The sequence below is a fragment of the Acomys minous genome, assembly GCF_964271855.1.
Source record: "Acomys minous genome assembly, chromosome: 2".
Classification (NCBI taxonomy): domain Eukaryota; kingdom Metazoa; phylum Chordata; class Mammalia; order Rodentia; family Muridae; genus Acomys; species Acomys minous.
Genome location: NC_140484.1, coordinates 80,412,662 through 80,436,891, shown reverse-complemented (window position 1 = coordinate 80,436,891; position 24,230 = coordinate 80,412,662). Strand labels below are relative to the sequence as shown.

General features: G+C 43.1%; 1 protein-coding gene across 2 annotated transcripts; it reads right to left on the bottom strand.

The window, feature by feature from the left end:
• Positions 1–1,191: 1,191 nt before the first annotated feature.
• On the bottom strand, positions 1,192–23,157 carry LOC311587847 (uncharacterized protein). Of its 2 annotated transcripts, XM_084765103.1 has the most exons (7): positions 22,992–23,157; positions 21,034–21,210; positions 17,836–17,962; positions 13,424–13,531; positions 9,890–9,982; positions 4,488–4,597; positions 1,192–3,509 (listed from the first exon to the last, which is right to left on the bottom strand). In XM_084765103.1, exons 2-7 carry the CDS (start codon positions 21,121–21,123, stop codon positions 1,872–1,874), a joined length of 2,166 nt encoding a protein of 721 aa, XP_084621229.1. In that variant the 5' UTR covers positions 21,124–21,210; positions 22,992–23,157; the 3' UTR covers positions 1,192–1,871. The 2 variants fall into 2 exon arrangements, with proteins under 2 accessions (XP_084621229.1, XP_084621230.1); XM_084765104.1 differs by lacking the exon at positions 13,424–13,531.
• Between the last annotated feature and the right edge of the window lie 1,073 nt (positions 23,158–24,230).

Genomic DNA, 24,230 nt, shown 5'->3' with positions numbered 1-24,230 from the left:
TATTGATTTCTTTGGAAATTTCACATCATGCTGCCCAGTCCCACTCATCTGTCCAACCCTTGATATCAGTCCTTGGGAGGCCCTTGCAACCTATGCACCCCCCACCTCACAAAATAAAACAAAAACCAACCAAACCAAACCAAACTCATCTCCTCATGGTATCTGCAGTGTCTCACAGTATATCACACAGTATACCCTTATGCCCACACATCTTTACTTGGAAATGTTCATGGCAATTAGTCTGGTTTCATGCCTCTGGCTTTTCCTGTAGCATCAATACTGGATCCTCACAGGGACTCCTCTCTGATGTCCTGGTGTTGCTCCATGCCATGGGGATCCTGAAGCTTTGGATCTGCAGGACGAGCCCCTTCATGTGCTCCAGTAGCATAGAGGTTGGGGTGGGCTAACTCAAAGCCCTGGACTCAAAACAACTGTCACATATTCTATGTGATAGCCTGAAGCAACTCAAGTAAATAAAGTGTACTATCTATAAAGCACATACATTTGAAAGGATGTGTGACCTGTAGTAGATTAGTTTCCGACTACAGAGTTCCAGTGCTGACCACAAATTCACCAAAACATTGCCTAGGAACCTATAGCTCAGGGTAGAGCACTTGCTTAGCATGCCTGAGTCTATGTGTTTGGTCCAAAGCATTACAATAAAGAACAAAAATCTAAAAAAAGAAATTGCAGCCGGGCGTGGTAGCATACACCTTTAATCCTAGCACTCGGGAGGCAGAGGCAGGCTGATCGCTGTGAGTTTAAGGCCAGCCTGGTCTACAAAGCGAGTCCAGGATAGCACACACAGAGCCCTGAGGATATGCAGGCTACAGATCAAAAGTTTGCCTCAAAACTAAACAATTATAAAAATGTAAACACATTTGAAATGTTCATGTCTGATGAGGCATTAAAACTTGTGGACAATTTTATCTGACTTACAAATGACCCATGCATATCAATATTCTAAGCCAAGATAACACATGAAAACTTGTATATGCAGACATATAGCACAAGAGTCATAAGCACACTGCTACTGAACCACATTTAACCCCGGGTAACTTTTATATTTCACATCTTCTTTCACCTTCATAAGTTGTCTGACCATGACTGAATACATTTTTTAGAATCCTGACATCTGTGAATTGTTGATAAATCTTTGTAATAAAGTCTTTACTGACTAAAAAAGTATGCTTTCATATTGAATTCTTTATTTAATCACAGCTGTTAGGGTTCTGGTACCAGATGAATTTCATATTCACTTAAAAAGTTTTGGCACATATTATAGATTTATGATTTTAAACACATGGGTTATAATGTCATTTAGAAGGCTGTGCTGTGTGAATCAAACTATATTGTTAGGGCTAGTCTTCAATCAGTGAGTCTCAGTAAACCTGCAGTATGAGAACCCAGAATTGAAAGCATGTGGTCCTATACTCACTTCGCCTTGTGCTATATGTGGCACATGAAGATTTTAATGTAGATTTCTTTAAAAATATTTCTGTTTTCATTGGGCCCCAAAACTGTTCAAGTTTTCAGGTGATAATTAATGGGGATTAAATTAGAAAGCTTTTCCCTGACTTTACATTCAGTGTTACTCACCAACATTATGCCCAAGTCATTTCAAGAATGACCAAGCTTTTCTCTAATTTTCACACTCCTAGGAGACATTCCCATGCATGGCCTCTCTTCCAGAAAGCACATGTGGTACTATGCCTTCTAACAGTGTCTACAAAGACACTCCAGTATATGTGTATTGGTTGATTAATGGCTGACTTACACTAGAAATTCTCCGTAGTTTTTTAATTAATCATATTCTCACCTGCAAGCTTTCTGATTATACACTTGACTGAGATTCCACGCATTGTTTACACTTAGTCTTTCTCATCTGAGTCTGAGTGAGGTGCAGCATGAGGGAGAACATTTTCTGCATTCACAGGGTTTCTCCTCTGTATGAGTTTTTTTCGAGACAGAGAGGATGCATTTGCATTATTTACATCTAATGACTTCTCATGTGTATGACTTCTCTGGTGTCGAGTGAGTTGTTTCTTGAAGTAGTAAGCTTTCCTACAGTGTTCACATGCATAGGGCTTCTCACCAGTGTGAATTCTCTGATGTTGAGTGAGGTGTGACATCCAGGAGAAAGCTTTCCCACACTCTGCACAATGAAATGACTTCTCACTTGCGTGAGTTTTCTTATGTAGAGAAAGATATTTCTTGCAGTAGAACGCTTTCCTGCATTCTGTACATTGATAGGGCTTCTCACCCGTATGAACTCGATGATGCTCAATGAGTAAGTACTTGTTATAGAATGCCTTTCCACACTGTTCACATTCATAGGGCTTCTCGCCTGTATGAGTCTTCTGATGCGCAGTAAGCCCAGACTTGCTGTAGAATGTTTTCTCACATTGCTTACATTCATAGGGTTTCTCATCAGTGTGAGTTTTCTGATGTGCAGCAAGCTGTGTCTGGGAGTAGAATGCTTTTCTACATTGTGTACACTGATAGAGCTTGTCACTTATGTGAGTTCTCTGATGCACAGTGAGGTGGGACTTGCAGTAAAATGCTTTTCCACACTGTTTACAATCAAAGGGCTTCTCACCAGTGTGAGTTTTCTGATGCACAGCAAGGTTAGACCTCCAGTAGAATGCCTTCCCACATTGCTTACATTCAAAGCGTTTCTCAGCAGTATGAGTTTTCTGATGATGAGTAAGTTGTTTCTTAAAGTAGAAAGCTTTGGGACATTGCGTACATTCATAGGGCTTCTCATCTGTATGAGTCCGCTGATGTCGAGTGAGGCATGCACTGAAAGAGAAAGCTTTCCCACATTCGGTGCACTCATAGGGTTTCTCACTTACATGAATTCTCTGGTGTAGAGAAAGATGAGTGTTACAGTAGAAAGATTTTCCGCATTTCAAACATTCATATGGCTTCTCCCCTGTATGACTTCTCTGGTGTCGAGCGAGTTGTGACCTATAGTAGAAAACTTTCCTACACTCTGCACATTCATGTGGCTTCTCACCTGTATGGCTTCTCTGATGTACAGTGAGATGTGACTTATAGCTGAAAGATTTTCCACATTCTGTACACTCATAAGGCTTCTCCCCTGTATGACTTCTTTGATGTTCAGTGATCTGTGATTTATAGTAGAAATATTTCCCACATTCTAGACATTTGTAGGGCTTCTCATCTGTATGAGTGGCTGGATGCTGAGACTTGGTGTGGGAAGCTTTCCCACATCCTGAGCCTTCACATGGCTCCGCATCTTTATGACTTTTCTGATGGGAGTTCCAAGCGAATGTCTTCCTGCACTGTCTACGTGTATACAGTGTCTCTTCTTTAAGGAGCCCCTGAAACTTATTGAGGGGTGATGTATAACTGAAACTTTTCTTACATCCATAAGTCATCTGACTCCTCGTGTGCTTTGATGGCTGGCAAAATGTCTTCACACAATCTTTACCTTCATAGGATGTTGTCCCTTGGTGGATTTGCTGTGCCACCTTCTGGTTTGCCTTGAGACAGAGGAATTAGTTATATTTCATACAGCCACAGGGCTTTTTCCTAGACTGTGGTTTCTGATTTGGGTTTGGGATTTTGCTTGTTACATAGCTAATGCCATATATAAAGATTTCAAACATTTACTAAGTTTGTCTGAGATCTCCTTAACATGAAAATTAATTGTAAATAGTATTGCCCATATTTAAAACAATATCTGTGATCAAATATATTGAAAGCACAACTGTCAACTTTGACTGAGGTTTTGGCAAATTAAGTTGACCAGGATGTGAGAGTAATTATACATTATCATTAAAATTCTCACATTCTTCTCCAGCTGGCATGTTATTAGCCACACAATAGAGAAAGACTCTCAACTGTGGGTTCTTTGTAAGTGTACAGGAGAAAACACATGTGTATACACAAGTTCATGTGTGTCTGTTTGTGCATATGAGGTTCCTAGTGGTTGATGTTCAGTGTTTCCATTACTATTTGCACTAATTTTTGAGAACAGGTCTCTCACTGTACCTGAAGCTTCTTAGTTGGAATGGAATGCTAGGCCAGCAAACCCCAGTGACCTTCAAAGCATTAGTTAAAATTGCATGTAGCAAATGATGGCTTTATATATGGTGCTCATGATCCAAACTCAAGCTCCATACTTTTCTACATGAAGCACTACTGATTAAAAGAATTTCCCCAGGCCTAAGTTAATTCATTTCATTTTTCAAATTATATTTGTGTTTGTGTGTGTATACACGTGCATGCTCTTGCACACTTATGAAAGTCAGAGAACAGGTTTGGGGTTTCTCTCATGATGCAGCATATGGGACATTGGGATCAAACTCAGATAGTCCTGCTTGGTGGCAAATCGCTTTACACACTGAGCCATCTTGTTGACTTGGGTTAAGTTCTTGAAGAACCATTCCTAAGTAATGTCCAATCTGTATGTTTAGGTCTGAAATATGTTAAGAGCTCATCTCAAGTATTTTACTTACTTCAACAATTTCCTCATTTGATGTCTGGCTGTTGGCGGTTTCAACTTGCCACAAATACCTCTTGTGATGTTCCTGGTGGGTCTCAATCGGGGCAGTTATTTTATGAATACCTAAAATGACATTCAAAACATCACTGTACATGGATAACTCTTAAATCTTCTTCATTTACCTCAAGTATAAAAGTGTGCCTTCTTATCCTCATAGAAACTATAAAATAATATTGACTTATGATAGTGGTATACATTTTCTTCTAGAAGAATATAATAAATTAATTTACTTCACCTTGCATGTGTGCCACACCCACTTAAGTAATACATCTGAATTGTGCATCTTTCTTTGATGAATTTAATGATGAGCACTAAATGACATCATATCTAGGTTACTGTGAGGACAGTACTTGAAGGAAATCCTCAGTCTCATCATGCATATATCCAGGAAGATGATACTCGTATCATACAGCAGTTCTATTTTTCATATATGTAAAAAACTACATACTGGCTGAAAAATTCTATATAAATATTCTTTCTTCATATATTCTCAATATTAATCCTGTGCTGAGTGAATACCAGGAAAAGTTATTTTTTTTGTATAGTATGCATCTCCATTCTGGTTTTTGCTCAGTAGAAATTTTATTTATCAATTTATTTTGAAAAGATTGATTTGTTTGTTTGTTTATGTATATAATGTTGTGTCTGCATGTACAACTGCACTCCAGAAGAGGGCACCAGATCTCATTATAGATGATTGTGATCCACCATGTAGTTGCTGGGAATTGAACTCAGGACCTTTGGAAGAACAGACAGTGCTCTTATCCTCTCAGTCACCTTTCTAGCTCTTGGTGGAAAATTTAAATTTAGAAAGAAGGGGGCCTGGAGAGGTGGCTTAGGCTGAGGAGCACTGCCTGCTCTTCCAAAGGCCCTGGGTTCAATTCTCAGCAGCCACATGGTGGCTCACAACCATCTATAATGAGATCCGGTGCCCTCTTCTGGCTTCCAAGTGTACATGTAGGCAAAACACTGTATAAATAAATAAATAAATAAATAAATAAATAAATAAATAAATCTTTAAAAAATTTTAGGAAGAAGGAACTCAGTTTTGTTGTTGTACTTGTTTTTGTTTCAGACATGGTCTCATCTACCATGTTCTGGCCTTGAACCTTATTTATCATGTGGAGGATGGCCTTGAATTCCTCTCACTTTTGGGGTTATAGCCATGACCCATAATGCCCTGCTACATTCATATTCCAGAGCTGTTTACTTTCTATTCAGAAGTCACTACACATGGGATATTCCATGATGTTTTCATGAAATTCTCCAACTGTTTCAAGATTAAAAGCCTCCTGTTAAGGCCTCTCTTCCATATGGACAGTGCAAGAAATAGCTACCTAGGTTCAGTTTTTTTTCTTTCTTTTTCTTTTTCTTTTTCTGGAGATCTACTTTTTTACAGAACCATCATTTAAAAGCCTTTTGTTAAAACATAGCTTTTCGCTGGGTGGTGGTGGCACATGCCTTTAATTCTAGCACTCGAGAGGCATAGGCAAGAGGATCGCTGTGAGTTTCCAGGACAGCCAAGGCTACACAGAGAAACCCTGTCTCGAAAAACCAAAACCAAACCAAACCAAACCAAAACACAAAAACCAAAAACAAACAAACAAACAAACCCCCCCCCAAAAAATAAAAAACATAATGTTGTTGAGAAAAACATGGCTAAAGTTGTGTGAATATACGTTTAGATCACTGAGTAAGTCCATTAGAGGTTATGTGCTGAAAATTTCTGCCAACAGCTTGCCATTGTTGTTAATGTAGCTCTTTGCAGCATTATTTTAAAGCAGCTATAGGGGTATGTCCAACATCACCTTTTCTACACGATTTGATTGGCAAATTGGTGTTATTTCTTTTGTAAGACAATCATATGCTTCTATTTTCCCAGGTATCTAGAGGATATGTTATCATTTCCTGGGAATATATTGAATGTGCAGATAGCTTCCATTAAAAGGATATTTTAAGGCCTGACTAGATGGCTTAGCTGGAAAAGATGCTTGCCGTGCAAGCCTGGCAATATGAGTTCAAGCCTCAGAACCCACATAAGTGTGAAAGGAATGATCTCCAAATAATCTTCCTTTGACCGCCACATACCTGCTATAGCACACATGCCTCTGACACAAATAGCAGGCCCATACAACAATAATAACAATAAAAAACTTTTTAAAAAATTAAAAATATTTTAAGTATACTAATTGTATTAATGAACAAACATATGTCTTTACATACTCTACTGTCTTCCTCAACTTCTTTTTTAAAAATTACATGTATTTACTTGTCTATATGTGAGAGTGCACACATGCCACACCACATGTGTGGAGGTCAAAAGACAAACTCACAGGAATCTGTTCTTGCATTCATCAATTAGTCTTAGAAATTGAACTCAAGCCTCTTTATCTATTGAGCCATCTTGCTAACCCTAAATTCATCACTGGTATAGTTTTGTTTGTTTGCTTGTTTGTTTTGTTTTTCGAGACAGGGTTTCTCTGTGGTATAGCCTTGGCTGCTTAGACTCACTTTGTAGACCAGGCTGGCCTCAAACTCACACTAATCCACCTGCCTCTGCCTCCCAAGTGTTGGAATTAAAGGTGTGAGCCACACAATACCTGGCTTATAGTTTTACCTCTACACACTCCTTAGAGTATTCCTTGATGCTTAGGGTTTTTTGGAGGTAATTATGAATTACATTATTTTCTTCATTTCCTTCTCAACGTGTTCATTTTTCATATGTAGAAATGATACTGAAAGCTAAGGATGAAGTTCAGTTTGTAGGGTGTTTACCAGGGACGCACCACGTCCTGATTTCAATCCCCAGCACCACATAAAACTCTGCAAGGTGGTACCCACTTCAGAAAGTCAAGGTGACCCTCTACTACATACTAAAGTTGCAGTCATCCAAAGCTAAAATAGATGCTGCTTTTAAAAAATTAGCTATTTCCCTATTGAAGGCCTATCTCAGAGTTACAACACTTGGTTAGTACATGTGAGACCTAGATCTTGTTTTTAGCAGAAAAGGGAGGGAGAGAGGGCAAGCTGCTGATTTCCTATGTTGATTGTATAACCTGCTACTTGTAGACAGTGTTTAGGAGCTGGACCAGTTGTTGCATGCCTTTAATCCAGACCCTTGTGAAGCGGAGTCTGGTGGATCTCTGTGAGTTTGAGGCCAGCCAGATTCGAGGCAGCCAGGGATGTTACACAGAGAAACACTGTCTTGAAGGAAAACATGAAATAAAACAGAACAAAACAAAAAACAAAAAAGAGCCTTTATGGTTATCTAAATATAGGGTCACGTCACCTAAAAACTGAATTAATACAGATTTACTTCCTAACTTGCATTCCTTGATTTCTTTCTGCTTTTTGTTACAAGAGCTTTTCCGTTCTCATTATGAAATTAACATCTGCTTCAAAAAGACTGAAGAGAAAGCACGAACACCCTATATTTTTATTTATATTAAAGGAAATGCTCTCAGTTTGGGTCAGTTTATTATCCACATCCCCTCCACCCCACCCCTTCTCTCTTCTCTTTAAGGTAGGATCTCTTTTTGCAGTCCTAGCTATACTGGAACTTGCTATCGAGACCAGGCAAGCCTCAGAATTCAGATATCCTCCTGCCGCGCCACCACAGCCAACACATTCATGTTTTAGCATTTTGATAATTCTTGAGTCCACAGTAACCAACACCCATGGCAAGGCCAACCTTTTCTGACCAAAGCTGACAGCAGCACTAACCTGTGGACATAGTATGAATACATAAACACAATCTGACAGGTAAATCAGGTCCATTGAGCAAACATGAGCACTAACTTCCTCACTAAGGCCTCTGCATATCCCAGTCACAAGACTGGAAAATTCACGCACTAAATTCAGTTATTAGAGTGATCATGTTGCATCAGAGTTGTCAATTTTGCTTGCTTTTTTTTGCCATAATTACTGGGTTTTCAGAGTGCCATTTTTGGAGATATAGGGATAGCAAGCTCTTATTTTATGCTCAGGGTCTTTTCAGTCAATAGACTTAATCTGTAACTTCAATCTCCATCACTACTAAAGAAAGAGAAAGGATGAAGTAATAGCACATAAACATAAAATGAAACAGACATAAACATAAAATGAAAATAAAATAAATACAAAACTAGAGCCTGCAAGATGGCACAAGGGGTAAAAGAGATTGTTACCAGTATGATGCCCTAAATTCCTACAAGCTGTCTGATGGCTTCCCCAAGAATGTACAAGCATATAACCACACACATGCACACGCACACATTTACATACTTATACACACACACACGTATGCAAAATGTAAACAAATATACAAATTAACAAAAATCAAAACTAATACACCAAAGAATATGTGAGTACAAATTTCAGGTAAAAATAAATAAAACATTATGCTAGGTGTGGTGACTCACACTTTTAATCCTAGAATTCTAAAGCAGAGGCAGACAGAAAGACTGTAAGACTCTGTAAGCCAGCTTGGTCTATATACAGATTTTGTAGGACAGCTAACATTTCACAGAGAAATCTTGTCACAAAATACCAAAAAGATCCAGGGGTAGTGGCACATTGCCTTTAATTCCAGCATTTGGGAGGAAAAGCAGGCCCCTTCTGAGTTCAAGGCCTGCTCTATGAACCAAGTTCCAGGACAGCTAGGGCTACATAGAGAAACTGTGTCTCAAAACACCAACCAACCACCAAACAAAGAAACAAATGTAAAAGAGATAATAAAAATGAAACAATAATAGAGCATGGAAAGTGGAAAACAGGGTTAAGTAAAAGGAAAATAAAAACGAAAAGAAATGCATGAAAGAGGAACAGAGAAACGCGGGATATAATGAATGTGGTAGGAAAAAATTTAAAAATACAAAGTTAAGTATGCGTGCAAGGGAAAATAAAAATAAAAACACAGGAGAATTGAATAAAAAAAACAAATAAAGTAAAAACACCATGAAGTAAGGAGGTTAATGAGAGGGGCATTTTAATCTATATTTTCTTACAGTAGTATCCATTAAGAGCCTATGAGGTATAGCAGTTACTACTGTGTCACTAGAGTCTAATGTAAGTTCTCTGTCCTCATCTTACCACACAGTCCCGTGTGTTGGCTGACTGGTGGCCTCATTGATGCTTGTGCCACCAATAGGGCAGCAGTCAGTTAAAAAACTTTCATGTTTGCATATAAGGAAACACACATCAGAAACAACGAAAAACTAGGAGATGGGTTGAAAGGGCGAATTCCTTCCAGAAACTACAAACACTTTTCAGACACTTGTCTGGTTGGGGCTAGGTAAGTTGAGAGAAGCGTTTATCTCGACCATCATGATGACCTGTCCTCTTGCTGCCCTCCTTTGCTCAGTAGCACTCACTGACCTGGACGGCTCTGGACAGAGGCTTCTGTCACACTCCATGGCCCAAGTCCATGCTCCAACTTAAGGATCAGCTCAGGTTTGGTCAAGCAATGTCCTGTAAGTGGGGAATAATAAACACGTGTTGTACAAGTGTTAGGTTCAGTCCACACATGGAAGACAACAGACCTGCGCTTTGCTCACTGAATCAGAAACTTTCATTAGAGGGTTTATTCTCACATGCTTCACTGACTGAAATATGACCTTCAGTCAACATAGTGACTTCCAGAAAATTTAACAAAACAGAAGTGAATAAAAGAGAAAACACAATTTTTAAAAATGAGAGCGTAATCATAAAACAATAAGCCTAGGTACTGAAGAGATGGCTCAGTGGTTAAGAACACCTGCTACTCGTACAGATGACCCAGGCTCAGTTCTCAGCACCCATATCAGGTGACAAACAACCACTGTAACTCTAGTTCCAGCCCATCTGACCCTCTCTTTAACTGTCCATGTGTACTGCCTACATGTGGTGTAAATAAAAACACATTTAAAAAATGCTTTAAATAAACTAAATTGCTAGGCATGGTGGAGCACATAGTTAATCCCAGCATTTCAAAGGCAGAAGCAGAAAGATCGCTTTAAGCTAATGAGTTCCAGGCCAGCCAGGAGCAGATTGTGAGACTCCTTTACAAAATTAAGTAGAGTAAGTAACCCAGGCAGAGTTTTAAAAGGATCATTTAATACCTTCATCATCAATAAGAAGAAAATGTGCTGTGAGGTAGTAGCAACCCATTCCCTTAATTCTAGCACTTGGGCAGCAGAAGCTGTTGGATCTCTGAGTTGGAGGCCAACATGGTCTATGCAGCAAGTTTGAGGATAGCCAGGGCTAATCAGAGAAACCCTGTGCATAAACCACAAAATGACTCTGTGTTGTCTATGTTGAATTATAGGCAAATAGGCAAAGTAGCAAAACAAAGAGAATCTGAACACTTTAAGAAGAAAGTCTGCCGGGCAGTGGTGGCGCACGCCTTTAATCCCAGCACTCGGGAGGCAGAGGCACGCGGATCACTGTGAATTCGAGGCCAACCTGGTCTACAAAGTGAGTCCAGGACAGCCAAGGCTACACACAGAAACCCTGTCTCAAAAAAAAGAAAAAAAAGAAGAAGAAGAAGAAGAAAGTCTTTCTCCTGGTGCAGCTGGGAGAGAGGGAAAGACAGAGTGGGAGATAAGGAAGGGGTTATGACCAGGATGTAAAGTGAATAAATAACAAATAAATAATTACATATTAATGGACAAAAATAGTGTGGGCCAGAAGATAGCTCAGTGTGAAAAGGAGCCTGCTGCCTAGCCCAGTGACCTGGGTTCGATTCCTGGGGATCTAAATGGTACAAGCAGAAAACTGACTTTGAAAATTGTCCTCTCCCTTTCAGGGCCACCCACAGATGCCTGGTAAGACACTGTCTTAGTCCCCATCTAACAGACCTCCAGGTGCCAGGATCTCTAGGTAGGTGATTTTACATCAAATTAATGCTTGGTGGCCACACACCCTGCATCCCACCCCCTTTCCTGCCTCCAGCCTCAGAATGAGAGTGCATGGCTTCAGAATTGTGCTATGTATCATCCCTGTCCTTGGACAAGTATATGAATAGGACTTTCAGGCCAGGAATGATGGCAAGATCAGAACCCCACTGCTGTCATGTGGGCTCAAATTTCCTCTCCTTGGAACCCAAGTCATCCTGCCTATCTCTCTGGTCCTGAGAGCTGGACTATGCTGTTCTCTGTCTGTTCGCGGAGTTAAAAAACTCTTTACTAAATGTCTTAAATGTCTTACTCCCAAAGAAGAAGGACAAAGAGAAGGAGGATGAGGAGGAGGAGGAGAATTAGTAGACAAAGGAGGAGGGGGAGGAGGAGGAGGAAGAAGAAGAGGAGGAGGAGGATTAGAAGAAGGAGGAGAAGGAGAGCAGGAGGAAGAGGAAGAGGAGCAGTAGGAGGAAAGGAGGAGGAAAAGGGAGAAAGAGAAGAAGAAAGCCTAAGCCTGGTGTTGGTGGCACACAACTTTAATCTTAGCACTCAGGAGGCAGAGGCCGGTGGATCTCTGTGTTCCAGGCCAGTCTGGTCTAAGTTGGAGTTCCAGGAAAGAGAAGGCTACAAAGAGAAACCCTATCCTTTTACCATACGCATCAGCATTACAATGACTTCAAAGCTTCACGAGGACAAAGACACCAAATTGCAGGTACAATAACCCCAATGAACACAGGCACCAAAGTTCTCAACAAAATAGATAATCAACTACCACATAAAACAGTCAGAAACTATGGTCATGAGTGATTCATACTAGGGGCTCACCATATGGAAATGGGAAACCCTCATATCCATGCACGAAATAATAAACACCCTTATTTCTAGATATACTGCCACCTGCCTTTAATCCCAGACATCAGGAGTCAGGGCAAATAATTTTCTGTGAGTTCCAATCTAGCCAGGTTTGCATACCAAGACCCTGTCTCAAAACACCACCACCACACAAAAGTACCCATATGAATGCAATGGCTGCACTAAAGGAAATAAAAAACCTCAGTAAACTATACCTCAAGACACGATGCTGTACAACAAACCCCCACCCCATGGCATGGAGAGTGGAGCAAGGCTGAAATGATTTCCTCTAGGAACACACCAGCGTGTGCTGTTTCACCACTCTCTCATTCTAGTACTAACGTTATAGGAATACATACCTGATAAGGTAAGGAAACAAGGACATCCAAAGCAGAAAGGGAGTATAAAGGTGAGCGTGTCTATAAATGATGCCGTAAAGAGAAAACCTTAGACTCCAAACAGGAGAGAATGGTTGACATGTGTGTGATCAAACCAGAAGTCAAAACTCAAACTTCACACCTTCTATGTGAAATTACTGAGAAATTCAAAACATAATCACCTTAAAAATGGCCACTCAGGGCCAGGTGTGGTGGTGCATGCATTGAATTGCAGCATTAAGGAGCCAGGGGAAGACAGATCTCTATGAGTTTGAGACCAGCCTAGTATCAAGTTCTAGTCTAGCCAAGTGAAATAATTCCTAGTAAATAAATAAATAAACAAAGTAGAAAATAAAAAGCCCAGGCTGGGCGGTGGTGGCGCACGCTTTTAATCCTAGCACTTGGGAAGCCGAGGCTGGTAGATCGCTGTGAGTTCAAGGCCAGCCTGGACTACAAAGTGAGTCTAGGCCAGCTAAGGCTACACAGAGAAACCCAGTCTTGAAAAACCAAAAAATAAATAAATAAATAAATAAAATAAAAAGCCCAGTTCTAAAAAACAAGTTTCAATACTGGGGTTGGAGAGATGTTTCAGTAGTTAAGAGCATTTACTGCTTTCCCAGAGGACCTGGGCTCAATTCCCAGCAATCTGTCTCATAACCATTGTTAACCTCAATTTTAGATGATCCCAACTCTGGCCTCCCAGAACATCAGGCTTGCATGTGACAGATACACATGCATACAAAACCCACATACATTAAATAAATAAAAACAATCTTTTACATTTAATTCGAGATGGTGGTATCCACCTGCACCAGCAGAATTGTGGAGCAGCTCCAAGGGGCATGAGAGACCCGTGGAGGTTCCAAAGGGAGACATGAGGTGGTGGAGGAGTCTGCAGAGAATCTCAAGAAAAACTGAAAAAGAAAAAGGCAGTTCTTAGGGAAAGATGGTTTTAAACAGTGGCCTTATGAAATTGGAAGGAAATATCGCAGGGCAGGGCCATGCAAACAGTGGAGAAAGACAAAACTAAAGACAAGTGAGAGGTATGGGAGTGTGGCCACATCAGACAAAGGACATGTCCTTGCTGAATCAGGCCTGTCCTCAGACCACTGGAAGGAGTAGGGGACAGCTTGCAGTATAGGACCACTGCTGCAGCAGCCTAGGCTACTCACCCTTCTGGGACAGGAGGGTGAGGGGCTATGGAGCTGCCCATAGTCCGCAAGAACAGTGTTCAGTCACACTTGGTGAGCCTCAGAGGAGGGAGGTGTGTTCACTCCGATCCTGCTCTCGGATGGCCGGCCTAGCCGCAAAAATCACCCTGACCTGACTTTGGGCAACAACACACTATCCAAGAGGAGTCTCAGTCCAATATTTATGGTTGAATACTTCATTAAAATAAGAATTTGCTTGTAAACATATTTGGGAAAAAGAATATACTGGGACACACTGCAGTTAACAAATGCCACTCTGATGAACAAATGTGATGAAGAGGTAAGAAAGATGGTGGGACAGGCAGTGTGTACTTGGTGGAAGAAAGTAGAACTAGAGACTGAGTGGCTGTGACAGATGTGGGAGCATGGCTGTAGTGGGCGGGGGGGGGGGACATGTGACAGATGTGGGAACATGGCTGTAGTGGGCGGGGGGGGGGCCATGTGACAGATGTGGGAGCATGGTTGTAGTGGGCGGGGGGGGGCCATGTGACAGATGTGGGAGCATGGCTGTAGTGGGCGGGGGGGGACATGTGACAGATGTGGGAGCATGGCTGTAGTGGGGGGGGAACATGTGACAGATGTGGGAGCATGGCTGTAGTGGGCGGGGGGGACATGTGACAGATGTGGGAGCATGGCTGTAGTGGCGGGGGGGGGGGACGGGACATGTGACAGATGTGGGAGCATGGCTGTAGTGGCGGGGGGGGGGGGACGGGACATGTGACAGATGTGGGAGCATGGCTGTAGTGGGGGGGGGGAATATGTCATTGCCATGTAGGGCTGGCAGGATGGTGTGAAGCAGCCTGGAGCTCATGCAGGCTCTACCAACAAACACACTGCCCAGCTGTATGATACTGCTGATTTTCAGCAACAACAGGATGTCTGAGATAGAGAATGGTTCACTGGGCATCCTCAAAAGATGTTCGTGGTCTGTGCTGCCTCCTGAGACCATGATGGTGTCCCTTGTTGTTGCTATAGCCTGGGGATATTCGGGTGTCTGTGGTCTATGCTGCTACCTGAGGCCATGTTGATGTCTGTGGTCTGTGATGCCACCTGAGACCATGTTGGTATTTGCATTCCGTATTACTACTTGAGGATATTTGGATGTCTGGGGACCATGCTGTCATCAGAAGCCATGTTGGTATCAGTGATCCCTACTGCTACAGGGGACCATGTTGAGGTTCATGGTCCATGCTGCCTTCAGAGGATACTCAGATGTCTGGTCAACGCTGCTGCTGAGGGCCATGTCGATGTCCACGATCCACGCTGCTGTAGGGGGCCATGTTGATGTTCATGGTCTGTGCTGTCACCAGAAAGCATGCAGAAGCACATGATCTGGGCTGCCACGGCTATTATGAGCAAGGAAGGTTCTTTTGCAGTAGTATCAATGGTGACTGTAGACTCACAGTTGAGAATGAGAGACACTAAAGGCTTCTGTGACAGTCTCTTCCCTCACCAACCCCCCATGAAGAAACAGCCCAGGCAGGAAGCTATAGAAGAGAATCTTTAAAAATTGGGATAGGGGCCGGGCGTGGTGGCGCATGCCTTTATTCCCAGCACTCGGGAGGAAGAGGCAGGCAGATCGCTGTGAGTTCAAGGCCAGCCTCGTCTACAAAGGGAGTCCAGGACAGCCAAGACTACACAGAGAAATCCTGTCTCAAAAAACAAACAAACAAAAAAATTGGGATAGGAATCCTGAAGTGCAGCTCTTCACAGTTGATGACTTCTGGTGGGGGTGGGGTGGGAACACACCCAGTTATCTTTAAGGGGCTGGCCACTGGGAACCTGACAATGATCCAAAGAATATATATATGGGCAACACAAATTGGGTATGGTGTATTTTTTCCTTTTTTCCCTTCCTTTCTTGGGGGAAGGCACAATGAGGGGGCACCGGGGAGGACTGGGAAGTGATGAAGGTACAGTCTAAGAATTCTAAAATAAGCAATAAAAATATGTTTGAATATTTTTAAGGTTCAATACTTTCATTGTTTATTTATTTGTATTTCTTTTTGGCAATGCTGAAAATATATGTAGAATCTCAATCATACTACATAAACCCATTACTAGTTAGTTATATCCACAAATCCACTTTTCTTTTATTTCATTTTATGTTTAAGAGAATTTTGCCTGCATGCATGTATATATTATACCAAGTGCATACCTGGTACCTGCAGAGGTCAGAAGAGGACATCAGAAACCTTGGAGCTGGAGTTAGAGGTGGTTGGAAGCCCCAGTGTGGGTACTGGGAACCAACTTGAAATCTTAGTTGAGATCAACAAAAGCTCTTAACCACTGAGCCATCTCTTTAGGCCCAACAAGACTACTTTTTATTTTTTTATTTTTATTTATTTATTTTATTGGTTTTTTGAGATAGGGTTTCTCTGTGTAGCCTTGGCTGTCCTGGACCCACTTTGTAGACCAGGCTGGCCTTGAACTCACAGTGATCCACCTGTCTCTGCCTCCCAAGTGCTGGGATTATAGGCGTGCGCCACCACGCCTGACTAACAAGTCTACTTTTTAAATTAGTTTATTACACATATTTTTCTCTCTCCCCCTCCCCCACCTCTGTGTGTGTGTGTGTGTGTGTGTGTGTGTGTGTGTGTGTGTGTGTATGTGTGTGTGTGTGTGTGTGTGTATGAGTATGTGTGTGTTTGAGCATGAACATGCCATATCATGTATGTGGAGGATAGAGAAAAACTTTCAGCAGTTACTCCTCTCAATGCACAATGTGGATCCTGGGGAATGAACCTGGGTGGTTAGGCTTTGCAGCAACCTTCTTTATATATTGAGCCCTCTCACCAGCCTCACAACTCTGTTTTATACAAACAAAGGAGTCAACATTGGTTGCCTAGTGCCAAACAGTCATCCCTGATATGAGTAACATTCTATGATCCAATAGGAGGCAGAAGTAGGTGGATCTCTGAGTTCAAGACTAGTCTGGTCTACAGAATTTCAGGATACCCAGGACTACACAGAGAAATCTTGTCTCAAGAAACCTACAAATAGGGCTGGAGAGATGGCTCAGAGGTTAAGAGCACTGGCTGCTCTTCCAGAGGTCCTGAGTTCCATTCCCAGCAATCACATGGTGGCTCACAAATAATGTGATCTGCTACCCTCTTCTGGCTTGCAGGTGTACATGCAGGCAGAGCACTGTAGACATAATAAGTAAATAAATCTAAAAAAAAGAAGGAAAGAAACAAACAAAATTAAATGTAAGGGGCTAAATAGATGGCTCTGTGGGCAAAGAGCACTCACTGCTCTTGCAGTAGACTGCAGTTGAGTTTGCTGCACCCACATGGCAGCTCACAACTATCTATAACTCCAGTTCCAGGGAATCTGATGGCCTTTCCTAACCTCATTGGATCCTGCATGCACAAATATACATTAAAACACACACACACACACACACACACACACACACACACACACACACATACACACACCAAATAAACAAATATTTTTAAAAGTTTAAAGACAAGCTTCAACTATATAGTAAACAACCTGAGGCAAATTAGACACAAGACTAACTTCCACACAATAATAATTACTTGCCATAGTAAAACTTTGTTTCTGGATTCCACACCCCCAGCCCAAAATATGAAAACAAAAATCACCCAACAGTTCTCAAATCATGTGAAAGCTAAGGCTACCTTGCAGAGACAAGCAGAAAACAAAACCAAAGTAAACAAACAAACAAACAAACAAACATCCCCCAAAGAGCAATTATTAGAGTGATAGAAATGAACAGGGGAGGAGGAGGGGGAGAAGACAGGGAGTATTTACTGAGATGCATATGGAAGTAATGAGTAACTTCTTCCCTTCGACCCCAAGACAGGGTTTCTCTGTATAGCCCTAGAAGCTCTGGAATTCCATCCATAGAATAGGCTGTCTTGTTTTGTCTTGGAAAAACAAAGCAGAACAAAAAAACAGACAAACTCAAAGGCCAGCAATGCATCCTATGATTATCAACCAAGAACGTAATTGTTACTGAGAGTACAGGATGGACTCACCCAAGAACACGAGGCTGCTGTAGTTCTCCAGCATCACATCCCTGTAGAGTGTCCTCTGAGCAACATCCAGATCCTGCCACTCGTCCCAAGTGAAGTCCACAGAGATGTCCTCAAATGATACAGAACCCTGTAACAGCACATTTCTTTTTAAACCCCAAGTACTCAGCGAGCATCACTACCATCTCTATGGATTCCACTGAAGACTTACAGGATGTGCAATTACGGAAGGGAACTTCAATGACAAATTGTCTAGATTCTGTTGACACGAGTCGGCTTTTTTTCCCAGTAGATTAACTGAGGTGAAAGTACCCACTCACTATGAATGCAACTATTACAAGGGCCTGGTCCTGAATTGTAAACTTGAACTGGAGCCAGGCAATTAAAGCACTGTCTGCTCTTGCAGGGGACAAGGGTTCAATTCACAGCACCCGCAGACAGATGACAGGAGTTGGAGAACCAGTGACCTTCCATTTTAAAGCATCACTTAGAAGCTTAAATGTGCTAACAGTGTAGTTACCGGGTGTCACTGCACAGGCTTATAGCTGCTGGGTAAACCAAGAGTTGTAGAACTTCAGATGTTTTTACTTTTAATAATGTATAGTCCTGTGTGATTGAGTCCCAGAAAAATTCCATGTTTATGGGAAAGACAAAAGGTCATACTTTCAAAAGGTCATGTATTCATAGGTTGTAAACACAGTTCACTGGTACGCTGACATTCTTGCTTGAAATGCTGTTTTACAAGGGCCTGGAGAGATGCCTCATCAGTTAGGATCACTGCCTGCTCTTCCAGAATTCCTGAGTTCAATATCCAGTGCTTCCAGTTCAACCACATGGTGGCTCACAACCATCTATAGCGGGATCTGATGCCCTCTTCTGGCACGCAAGTGTACATGCAGATAGAACACTTATTTATATACAATTTAAAAAAGGAAGAAGAAATGCTATTATACTATAGAAGGACTGTTGCCTCCACAAAGGCAACTGTCACAGGCAATCTTTTTAATTTTATAGAAACTCTTGGTTCCCAGCTGGAAACACCAGACTCTAGAAGGAATCTCATGTACACCTACTTTTTTTCTGGAAGGGGGAAGTTGGTAGATTCTGTTTATAAATTTGTGGGTGTGTGGGTGTGTATGGAGGCTAGAAGTTAACCTATGGTGCCATCCTCAGTTGAATCCTTACATTACCATAGGTAAGATATTTATATTAACTTTTCTTCCATGATAGAAATCAAGGGATACCTTGCTTAGAGACAGGCCTCCTACTGTGCACATGGAGCTTTTTTTAAGTGTGTGTGTGTGTGTGTGTGTGTGTGTGTGTGTGTGTGCACTCTTTTTTTTTTTTTCGAGACAGAGTCTCTCTGTGTAGCCTTGGCTGTCCAGTCCTGGACTCACTTTGTAGACCAGGCTGGCCTCGAACTCACAATGATCCGCCTGCCTCTGCCACCCGAGTGCTGGGATTAAAGGCGTGCACCACCATGCCCGGCCTTGTGTGTGCACTCTTAATGCTGAGCCCTCTCTATAGCCGCCTCAGACAGAGCTTTTTAAGTGAGTTCTGGAAACTAAAGTCAGATCCTCATGATTGTACAGTAAGTAATTAACTGATTAAGCTATTTCAGTAGCACAAATGGTTCCGTGTGTGTGTGTGTGTGTGTGTGTGTATGTGTGTGTGTGTGTGTGTGTGTGTGTGTGTTTGTGAGAGAGGGGGGGAGAGAGGGGGAGGTTAAAGGGGAGAGAAAATATGAATATGAATGTGAGTACCCATGTGGAAATAGAAATACAACCTTAGGTTTCACTTTTTTCCCTTCCAACTTGAGACTGTCTCTTCTGGGGCTTTTCTATAGGTTATGCCGCGCTAGCTGGCATGCCAGTCTCTTGAGATTTCTCCCCTCCGTGCTTTTCATCTCGCCAGAGGGGCAGTGAAATTACAAACATTCACACTTCGTGCCCAGCTTTGATGTAGGTTCTGACAGCTTGACCTCAGCTCCTCAACGCTTTCCTGGCGATGCTATACATTAAGCTATTTCGCCAGCCCTTCCCTCAGCTTTCCATGCGTTACGCTTCCAACCTCCGATCTCCTCACACCCTCCTACTCCCTCAAAACTGACATCCACTCTCAGATCCCCTCAAAACCCCATGCCTCTACTGCAAGGGGTTTCCTTGGTGCAAGGTGGGACTACACTTACCTGTGGGTATACAGTCAAATATTTAGAGTGTAGTTAGGGATGATGCTAGCTCACTAAAGTGTCACCTACCTTCTCCTCCAAAATCCATGACTTCACCAGCTCAGGGTAGTTGGCTACAGTTCCAGCATTAGGCAGGATTTTGCCCCAAAATGCAAAGTTGTGGAGCCAAAGCCCAACTAATACATCCACAACACAAACCCTGTAACCACACCTCAAGGACCATTGCCAAAGAGGAGGCATAAAGACTGTGAGAGGCACAGAAACAAGGAGTGTCCTGTGAGAATGTTACCTAAAAATGCCAGAAGCTACATCCACCAAGTCTCTCCAACATGGACGCCTAAATATGACCCGAACAAGGACAACAACAGACATAATAATTCACGTGGATGGGGAAAGTTCAGGAAGCCTTAACCCCAGACAAGTAACTACAAAATGCTGAGAGTGGGAGAAGTTGCCCTTCCCTGAAGACTGCCCCAAATGGTCAGCCCTGAAAACACACACATAGAAGTAACATTATACAGACAGAACAGGGTGCATTTCTGTATGGAGGAACACACAGCAATTAAAGAAAAAGAGACAGAAACTTGAAAGAGAACAAAGTGGAGGTTAAATGGAAAAGGTTACAGGGAGCAAAGAAAAGGGGGAAGTGGTGTAATTATAATTTCAGGAAATAAAATTAACTTTTAAAACTCTCATCCTTTTCCCTCATCTTTCCTCCCTCAGAACCACATCTCTTAACTCCAGACTGCTACAGTGTTCTCTCCCTCAGAACCTCATATCCTCAGACTCTCCACAAATTTCTTCTCTCAGAGCTTGTACCCCCAATCTCATCTCTCAAAACTATTTTCCCCTTTAATCCTCAGACTTCTGCAGGCTATGTCCCCTATGGAAGACCATAACTCCTTGCTAAAACCCTGATTCCTTCCCTCACAGTCTTTCTCCCTTGCACCGAGAACGCCTGTTCCCCACACCCTCCCATAGGCCCCCCTCAGACACTTTGGTTCCTGGTCCACCTTCATAGAGTGAGGATCATCAGCATATTTTCTTCCAGCCTTCAGCTGTCTTCTTGAGTTTTGTGCAGCCACAGTCTTCTGCAGTCCCATGATGGTGAAAAGCTGCGATAAGGGTGACAAGCTGTGGATAGATCGGTGTAGTTTTGTCCCAGGCCAGGCTTGTCAACACAGACCTACCTGCAAAAGAAAAGAAAAAGAGAGAAAAGGGGGAAGAAAGTCATGGGATACAAGGAACATAGGGACAGACTTGCAGACACGAGACACCCGGATAAAGAACCAGAGAACCCATACACCCTGGCCAGGTTTGGGGTACAGTTCTCGCTCCTGTCTTGCTAATTCCTACAGCCTTTCCCTCTGTCCTCTGCCTTGCACTGAAGGCCAAAAACGCAATCCACTACATCAGTGGCTTGTCCTAAGGGAAATCTGCAAAAGTTCCCCAATCAGGGTACAGCACAGGTGGGAACTGGAAAATACCTCAGCCAGTCTATTGAGTCATGTCTCCGAACAGCAGGTTCAGCCGCCCACGTGCCAAGCCCTCCCAGGTGCTGGACAAGTAGGGAAACAGGAGTCAGCCTCCACCCCCACCCGAGGGCCAGGTTTTCAGTTCTAACTGTGGCCAGCTGCTGGGCCTTGTGATCTGCGCTTCTCACCATGTCTGTACCTCAGTGTACAAGTCCCTTGGAATCAGTGGTCTTCCAGAACACCTTATGTGCAAAGGGCAGGGTGCAGGGACCCCACCAGGACAGACCCACTCATAGCCCATTGCGCACACACTGACCCTAGACTCATCACAAGCAGAGTTAGGGGTTACAGAAGAGCAGTTACTGTCTACATGCACACCAAACGTCTGTCCTTGCCCTGGGTTCCTCTTTCCTTCTACAGAAACAGGACCCAGTAACAACCACGATGGTGCAGTCTATAATCCCAGATATTTTAAAAGCCACCACTGGAGGAAAGCACATTAAAGCCCACACTGGGCAACACGGGAACCCTGTCTCTATCAGGGCTCAGATTATGCCTAATGTACTCAAATCTCCAAGTCCCATCCGGAATACCATATACACACACATACAAATAGCTCAAAGAAGAGGCTAGTAACAGTCACCCAGGAAGGAGGTAGGAATCAGGACTGCAACCCAGGACCTAGGAACTCCAGGGTCTCAGAAACATGGTTCTGTTGAATACATCGTAAGAGAGTCTGATATTGAACAAAGATAAAGTGACAGCAGACACAAAGCAGAGTCGGTTCATAAGCCTGGGTTCTGACAGTCAGTCACATATTCAGAGGGAGGGAGGAGGGAGGGGAGGGAGGAGGGAGGGGAGGGAGGAGGGAGGGGAGAGAGAAGTAGAGGGAGTGGAGGGGCAGAGTACAGATAGCACAGATTCACAGCAACACACACACACACACACACACACAATAGCAGAGCCATATGAAGTGTTGTAGTGAGGTGAGACAGTTAGCCCTGGACCCACCTCCCTAGGTACATATAGGTGAGTAGTCCAGGGGCAGAGAGTCAATCAGCCACTGCCTCCTCAATAAAGTTATGATCAGAATTACACAGCCCATTTCCTAGTGACCCATATGACTCAAGGAAATGCTTCCTGAGGACAGGGTGGTGAGAAACTCGGGGAAAGACCAGCCAGCTACAGTGGATTTGCGCTCATACACCCAGATTTGTAGAGTCCGATTCAAACACCAAAGACACACAAACCCAGAGTCGCGTGGAAAGCCCGGCGGGGACCTGGAAAGCCCTGGGGTGAATGCAGGTCGGGAAGACTGCAGCACGCCGCTGGGTGCCCTCGGAAAGTGGCTCCTGGCTTCTGGCAGCCCCGCCCAGGTGCCTGAGAACCAAGGTGCCTAGGCCAGAGAGTCTGGAGCCTGGATGATGACTCAAAGGGGCGGGGAGGGAAGGTACAGAGCTGCAACACAAGCCCAGGTCAAGACGCCGCGCGCTCACCATTTCCGCTTCCCGGACGGACACCTGTGTCCTCGCTGCGGAGCCTCCTGCGGCTGCGAGCAGCCAGACACACAAGAGAATCCCAGCTATGGAGAAGAAGCAGCTGCTGACAGATCCCAATGAGTGTGGGTGTTGGTGGGAAATACTGAGAACCTTACTTAGGAACAAAGCCCGCCCCCTACTCTTCAGGGAATCTGATTGGATGCTCCTATAACAGTGCTTTCGATTGGATAGAGCTTCAGTGGACTCCAAACAGCTGGGAAAGATTGGGGGCAGGGGGCGGGGCAGGAACCCGGGCAGGGGGCGGTTGGGTGCCGTTTGCCACTGAATCCAAAGCTACTATAAACTGTCCCCAGAGCCATCCCTCCAGCCCCAAGGAAAGACTGGCCAGTTTTCGCTAATGGAGATTTTTAAGGCTGAAGTGTTACCCCAATTAATTGACTAATAAGCAGTAACCTTATTGATAAACAAGTCTTTCCTTCCTTCCTTCCTTCCCTCCCTCCCTCCCTCCCTCCCTCCCTCCCTCCTTCCTTCCTTTTTTCCTTCCTTCCTCCTTTCGGGTTTTTTCTTTTGTTTTCTTTTGTTTTTGTTTTTCGAGACAGGGTTTCTGTGTGTTGTCTTGGCTGTCTTAGTATTCACTCTTTATATCGGGATGGCCTGGAACTCATTCTGTAGACCAAGATGGCCTCGAACTAACATACATCCACTTGGCTTTGCCTCCGGAGTAATGGGATTAAAGGTTGTGCCACCACTTCCCGGTACAAATGTTTCTTATTAATAATATTTACTTAACGCACACAAAGACGCTGAGATTTTGGGGGGTTGATATGTAAACATTCCCATTTTTTTTTCTTTTCTCCTGGACATTTGCACTGCCATATACAAATTAGAAGAAGGGTTCTTTTTTAATTTTCTGGTTGCTGGTGCTGTTGAATGTAAAATGTTTTACTTTTTTTAAACCCCTCTGGTGGTCAGAGAGATAGCCTGTGATTGTAAACATTAGTGATACTAATGGCTACCTTTTTATTTAAAAGTTTAGCTACAGAGCAAATTTAGACTTCATCTTTTTTTCTCTCTTTATAAACTCCTGACTAATGTGCTCTGGTTGGTATTTGGGAATCCTGAGTCCCAGGTGAAAACTTGGCACATGTATCTGACTAAAGGCCTCTTCTGTATTTTCCGTGTTAAAATATGTTCTTGTGCCGGGCATGGTGGTCCACGCCTTTAATCCCAGCACTC